At 36.7% G+C, this 7,500-nt stretch overlaps 1 protein-coding gene across 5 annotated transcripts in view; it reads right to left on the bottom strand.

The window, feature by feature from the left end:
• The window catches only part of trh (PAS domain-containing protein trachealess), a 633,985-nt gene that overhangs the window by 96,838 nt on the left and 529,647 nt on the right, over positions 1-7,500 (bottom strand). For all 5 annotated transcript variants that reach the window (XM_086555191.1, XM_086555187.1, XM_086555189.1 and 2 more), the window contains one exon: positions 4,264-4,305. In XM_086555191.1, the coding sequence (XP_086411317.1) occupies positions 4,264-4,305 (42 nt within the window). The remainder of the gene's footprint in view (positions 1-4,263; positions 4,306-7,500) is intronic.

Raw genomic sequence — 7,500 nt, 5'->3', positions numbered from 1 at the left:
TAAAAAGATATCGGAGTTCTCCTAGTATCAAGGGCTATAAAAATAATTTACCGCATGGATCGAATGTTTTTTTTTTCTGACCCTCACCGGAAGGGTTAAAAAAATGTCCAGCCTACCATCCACCTTCTATTGTGCATAGGTCTAAGAGCCTACAGGAAGAAGAAGAAGAAAAAAAAATCAATGTTCTAATATCGTCCGAAACAATGACCGCAAAAATGACCCTCGATCGACATTTTTTTTTTTCGTCGTTCTATTAGAAATTTCCCGGAAATTGATCCCTCGTCTTGGTACATGAATGAAGTGAGAAAAAAAGACACACACACACACACACACACACACACACACACACACACACACACACACACACACACACACACACACACACACACACACACACACACACCCGGAGAATGAAAAAGAAAAACAAAAAAGAGAGAGAAAAATAGGATATGATATACGATCCTCAGTGGTTCGAAGCAGAAAGAGTCACGAAGCTGAAGCCTTTCCTTGAAGCATTCTTGCACCGATCGATTTTCACATTTTCATAACAAGATTAATAGTCAAGGAGGGAGGGGGAGGGGGAGGGGGTATTATATACTCTCCCTCCTTTCCCCCCTCCACCTCTCTTCTTCCTCCCCTCTCCCCTCCACCTCTCTTCTTCCTCCCCTCCCCCTTCTCTTCTTCCACACCTCTCACAACCCCTCTCCTCTTCCCCCTTTCCCCCATCTCCCCTTTTACCCCCCTCACCCTTCTCCCTCTCTCCTCTTCCCCTACCCTCCCACACACACACCTCAAAGGGGCCGGGAAGACTGCGCGAAGAAAGGCAGGAAGAAAAGCGAAACAATTAACCTCCTTCTATGAATAGACCACTAATTGTGAACCGTAACTCTGGCAACACCGTCCCTTTTTTTCTTTGAGGGGGGTGGGGGTGGGGTGGGATAGGGGGTGGTGGTGGAAGTGCGGTCCTACGGTGTGTGTGTGTGTGTGTGTGTGTGTGTGTGTGTGTGTGTGTGTGTGTGTGTGTGTGTGTGTGTGTGTGTGTGTGTGTGTGTGTGTGTGTGTGTGTGTGAGAGAGAGAGAGAGAGTTCATGTGAATGTATAATAAAACGGCTAAAGAGGTGAGAAAAAGAACAAGATTAAATAAACAGATTGATAGATTTATAGAAAGGAATCATAATCACTAATGCTTCATCGATTCTACATAAAAAATTAAAAAACACAAGAAAAACATCATCTAAGCAATATGAATAAATAATTATATATATATATATCTATATATATATACATATGCACACACACACACACACACACACACACACACACACACACACACACACACACACACATATATATATATATATATATATATATATATATATATATATATATACACACATTTAATTTTCTCCAGATTCTCCGATACTTACATAAAAAAGACCTGGGTATTATCACACGATCCTCCCCCCTCCCCCCTCCTTTCCACCTACCGCCCATCATCTCATCTTCCTCATTTCTTACTGTTCTTGGAAAATTCGAACAGCCCCTTCCCCCTCACCTCCCAGTACCCTCTCCCTCTCGCCCAGTACCGCCACGCCCGCCCTCATCCCGGACGAAAAATTGTTACAATAACCTCCAAAAAGACGTAGCCCCCTCCACCCCCCCAAAAAAAAAAAAAAAAAAAAAAAAAAAAAAAAAACATAGACTTCGGACAAAAGGAACGGCAGCAAGAGTCTTCCATTTTCATTTTGTTTCTGTCGTTATTTTCCTCCATGAGGGATTATGGCGACGACTTTGCGGAAATGAGAGAAGCTTTAGACCCCGATAGAAATGGTCCTCGATGCGACGTGGCTAATCAACATAGCAACCTGGCTGCAACCTGTGATCACGCTGTTAAAGGTGATGTCGCTGAACGGGCTCTCTCTCGTTTTCCTTATTTTTCTTTTTCTTTTTTTTGTAAAGCTGATGATTAGATCTACGGTAAAAGGACTGGTATTAACGGAACTGTTGTCATTTCTGTTGCATCTTTTATATATTATATTATGTATGGAAACTGTGTTCAATTAATGTAGATAGATTTTCAACTCCGTCCTTTGCATTCCATTCTAAGCAGCTTGTTTTACGTCAATCCTCGAATCATGACGTAAACCATAAACCTACATACATAACACATGATTCCGAACTTCAATCGAGCCAGAGAGACGTAGGAGTCGACGAGATGCATCACATTAAACCCGAAAGAACTTTCATCCCCGTTGCTCCCCGACTCTGCCTGTGAGAATCGCGCCGCTTCCCCCCCGAGAGAGGGACGCGGACGGACGCTGCAACATTAGGATGCCGCGAGAGTGCCGGACGAAGTTGCGAAAACCTCGACCGACACCGCTGACAATGATGATGCTCGAAGTGGCGATATAGCCTCGGTGGCTGGCGAGCGACGGCGAATATGATGGCGGAGGTTAAGAGCCGTTTATCGCTGCCATAGCCACTCCGGTGGTCGAGCGAGTCGTTTTGGGATGCTATATAACGAGCGTCGGTTGGTGGGCGACTGAGCGCTCGATCCAGCGGGCAATGGCGGGGGGCGCTGGGTCGGTGGTGTGCGTTGGGACAGTGTCCGCGGTTCTCGGTCGTTTTCACTCAGGGTGGAAAGCGATGAAAGGGAGGGAAAAGGTGGAAGGTAATATCACGCAAGTAGGATAAAGATCGAGAGCGGCGGCGGCGACTGGGAAGAGAAAGAGAAGCGAGAGCGGGAGAGAAATGGCCGACGGAGCGCGGTCTCGCCTCTCAACATTCTGCGCCGTTGTCCCACCAGCCCAGTCACAAGCATCGGCCAGCTATTTACTTATACTACATTTTAATTTAGATGTAATGTACTAATTCTGTGAAAAATGAGCCATGTGCGCTATAAACCCAATATTCATATTTTGTACGGAAAGTTGGCGGATCTACCAAGTACAGTATCCATAATATGATATGTTTTTGTTCTTATGTTCATTCCTATTTTCATAGCTATCTATAGAAGCCATACTGAAGACGATGGTAGTGTTTTTGTCAGGTATGCAAAACGGTGTAACAAATGGCGCGTGCGTTCATACACCGAACATAAACACACATATAAAACGACAAGTATAAATAATTATTTTATTCCGAAATAGTTCCATTTGACAAGACGGAAATAATAAAATAATGATAATAATAATAATAACAGTCGTTTCGTAATTCACGTTCAACGATTAATTCTCACTTATCAACTTAGACCGTCAGTTAAACACAACCATATATCAGTATAAACTGAAGAATATTAACCAAACAGATAAACACAATATACACCTTATAAACACATGCATAGAATACTGGAAACCCAAATATTCTATCAACGCATAAATATAAATCTAACGAAGCTGCCAAGTCATACTCGAACAATAGCTCCAAGACTCGACAAGACGAAGTAGAATAGGAAACTCCTCCAGGGTCCAGAACCATCCCCTAAGATCCTACGTCTTGAGATGTCTATCTTTCTATCTTAGATTTGTATCTTTTAGTCTGTCTTTAGGAGACTTTACGGTTTGTTTGTGTGTAGTTTTTTTTTTTTTTTTTTTTTTTTTTTTTTTTTTTTTTTGGGGGGGGGGTGAAGTATGTAAAGGTAATAAACAAAAATATATGTGTGTTTTGGAGGATTTGTAAGAAGTGCAGCAAACAACTATCGCCCTAACTGTTGTTCGGTTATAAAGATGTAGTGACCGATACTTTGTTTTTTTTCTTCTGTTAAACACCTAGGAATGAGACCGAAACACAACGATGATAGGATATGATATCGATATAACATTATCATATTTTAATTAAATTTCTATTTCTTATTACAACAAAATAAATATGGACTTCGACCATTTATTAAAGACACAATTTAGTACGAACACAAACAAGGCCGGTATACTACAAGTAACAACATATATAACTACAGGTAGTGGGTGCAAATAGTATACAAAAAAATGAATAAATATATAGTACGTAATGATTATAAAGAGGGGGAGGGATATCTAAAGTGCAATGCTAGTTAGTCTACTAACATATAGAGATTGGTAGCAATTTGTTAACAGATTTATGCAAAAGAATTTTTTTATTATAATAGCGGGGTCTGGTAGGCAGTTAGTATCAAGTTAAAACCAAGTTAGTATCAGGTTATATCAATCATTAATTGCTAATTAACACGTATTGGTCGGAGGTTAATTATTAGTGGTTTAATGACCAGTGATTTTTATTTTTTCCTACCTTCCGTCTGGCAATTGTCGCCATTGTTGGTCGGGCGCGAAACTGTAATTAGAAATATGAGTAAGTGTCTCATTTGGTGAAAGACAGACAGTAACAGACAGACAGACAGAAACACAAGTAGTTTAGTTTATTTTTTCACAATTTGTTGTCTACTGCTGAAAACAAAAATGATGTGTGAATGTTGTGATAAAGTCTTGTACCTTATGTGATTATCATATATATACTTATATGAATATATATATATATATATATATATATACAATATATATATATATATATATATATATATATATATATACATATAAATGCATATGTATATATATATATTATATATATAATATATATATATATATATATATAGATATATATATATTGCTATATATATATATATATATATATATATATATATATATACAATATATATATATATATATATATATATATATATATATATATATACATATAAATGCATATGTATATACAAACATGTATATATATATATGTATATATATATATATATATATATATATATATATATATATATATATATATATATATGTATGCATGTATATACATTCTATGTTAAGCAAAATAAATTCCGGTGTTGTCACAAACATGTATGTTTTTCTTCAGAAAGATCCCAACTTGGTCCTCTTGGTAAGATGTAAGAATTATATCTGCAACACCACCCTGTCACCACATAACCGATAACACATATCAAATAAATGATATTAAGATATTCGGACAAACATGGATAACTTCTGCCAGTAGGGCAGTTTATGCTCTTTTCGAAATCAACTTTTCATTAATTTCATAACGATAATAAGTGAATAAATCAAAAAATAGTATTAAATTAATAAAGCACAGCTATGGCCGGTCTTAAATATATCGAATGTATACAAATATGGTAACAAGAAGTAATGCACAGACACGTGTATATGTATTTATATATATATATATATATATATATATATTTATATATATATATTTATATATTTATATATACATATATATGTATATATTTATATATAATTTACATATATATATATATTTATATATTTATATATACATATATATGTATATATTTATATATACATATCTATCTATCTATCTATCTATCTATCTATATCTATATATATATATATATATATAAATATATATATATATATATACACACACATCTGCATATACATACATAAACACACACACACATGTAAGTATATGTATATGTGTATGTATGCGAGTTTATGCGTGTCTGTGTGTTATAAGTGAGTAATATTTATATCTATGTATATGCGCGTCAGCTTCTGAACAAGATAATCAACCATGGGTCAAGAAAACAAAACCAGTCCGCAATTTATTAACATGACATACAAATCCGATCACAACCACGACACAAAAAAAAAAAAAAAAAAATCACCGAAAACATCAACGAGTTCAATATTATAATCGCATAATAACAAACTAACATCAAAATAACTTACCATACCAAAAATGCAAAAAAAAAAAAAAAAAAAAAAAAAAAAAAAAAAAAAAAAAAAAAAAAAAAAAAAAAAAAAAAGGCGAAAGACATAAGCGTAATAAACATCCAACATAATAAATGAATCACGATTATCCATTTATCCGAAACCACACATCACGAACCCAAACATCCTACTCTGATTACGTCTAGGAACAAAAAGAAGCCAAGCTGACCGCAAAAATCGACATCAAAAAGACCTAAAAATAACAAACTTCATATGTGATTATTAATTCATGATGAGAACAGCGTTGCACGAAATCATATGATACGCACGCTATGATGGAGTCAGATTGAACTTCCTACCAGTATATATACATATTTTTCTTTACGCTTTTTTTTTTTTTTTTTTTTTTTTTTTTTTTTTCCATGCACATAAAAGCGTCGTAAACATACAGGGCTATCCCTCAATTTATATACCGACGCAAACATCAAAATATCAAAAGTGATAGAGATAACGAGAGAGAGAGAGAGGGGGGGGATGGAGAAAGAGAGAGAGGAAGAGAGAGAGAGAGAGAGAGAGAGAGAGAGAGAGAGAGAGAGAGAGAGAGAGAGGAGAGAGAGAGAGAGAGAGGGAAAATTAAGAAGGGAGAGAGAGAGAGAGAGAGAGAGAGATTTAAGAAGGGAGAGAAGAGAGAGAAATAGAGAGAGGATAGAAGAGAGAATGAGAGCGAAAGAGGGAGAGAGAGAGAGAAGAGAGAGAGAGAGGGGAAAGGGGAGAGAGGGAGAGAGAGAGAGAGAGAGAGAGAGAGAAGAGAGAGAGAGAGAGGGAGAGAGAGAGAGAGAGAGAGAGAGAGAGAGAGAGAGAGAGAGAGGAGAGAGAGAGAGAGAGAAGAGAGAGAGGAGAGAGAGAAGAGAGAGAGAAGAGAGAGAGAGAGAGAGAGAGAGAGAGAGAGAGAGAGAGAGAGAGAGGAGAGAGAGAGAGAGAGAGAGAGAGAGAGAGAGAGAGAGAGAGAGAGAGAGAGAGTGATGATAAAAAAATAAATTGAGTTAACCTTTTTTCTATTCTAAATTCTATTTTAAATACAATTTCCAGAGTTTTACAAACACCAGAACAATTATCGTAGAAGAACTTTTTTGACAACAGTAAAACTAGCAAATACATGCCGTGTGGATTTCATTAACTGGACAAAATAACGCGCTGTGAACACTCTCTCACCCTGGATGGTATTTTCGAAAATTTAGTTCGAGTATTTTTTTTTTTTTTTTTTCACCGTGATAACAATTATTCCCTCGCTGACTTTGTCTATTTTGTTACTGTTGTTTTCATCAGGCACTGTTGTCCCCATTAGAGTTATTGGCATCGTGTTCAAAGCCCTTGTTGTTGTGTATGTTTTTTGGGGAGCGTCATCTGCCCGCTCTGTCAGGGTTGTGGTGTTGCGATGTTGTCATAATCACCGGTTGTGATGATTAGGTGGTGTTCATCGTGATTTTGTTGAGCTTCGCAAAGCTTATAGGTAAGTAACGATTGTAAATAGGCGAGATAATCAAGTTCTCCCCCCACCCCCCTCACCTCTAAAAAAGGGACAAATTCAATACATATGATGTTAGACTATGAACGAACATAATATAAACGAAGATGAAATATGAACACGACACACGAAGAGAAATAAATATATTTCGTTTTAGTAAATATTCTTCACCAAAAATGTAAAAGCGACCCCTCAATCTCTATTCCCCTAAACATCACATAAAATCGGAAAGTAACAGAACGGATA

The sequence above is a fragment of the Penaeus japonicus genome, unplaced genomic scaffold (assembly GCF_977035675.1).
Source record: "Penaeus japonicus unplaced genomic scaffold, GWHDUDI00000001_assembly GWHDUDI00000030, whole genome shotgun sequence".
NCBI classification, from domain to species: domain Eukaryota; kingdom Metazoa; phylum Arthropoda; class Malacostraca; order Decapoda; family Penaeidae; genus Penaeus; species Penaeus japonicus.
The sequence above is the reverse complement of the archived record's forward strand: the minus strand, read 5'-3'. Positions and strand labels throughout refer to the sequence as shown.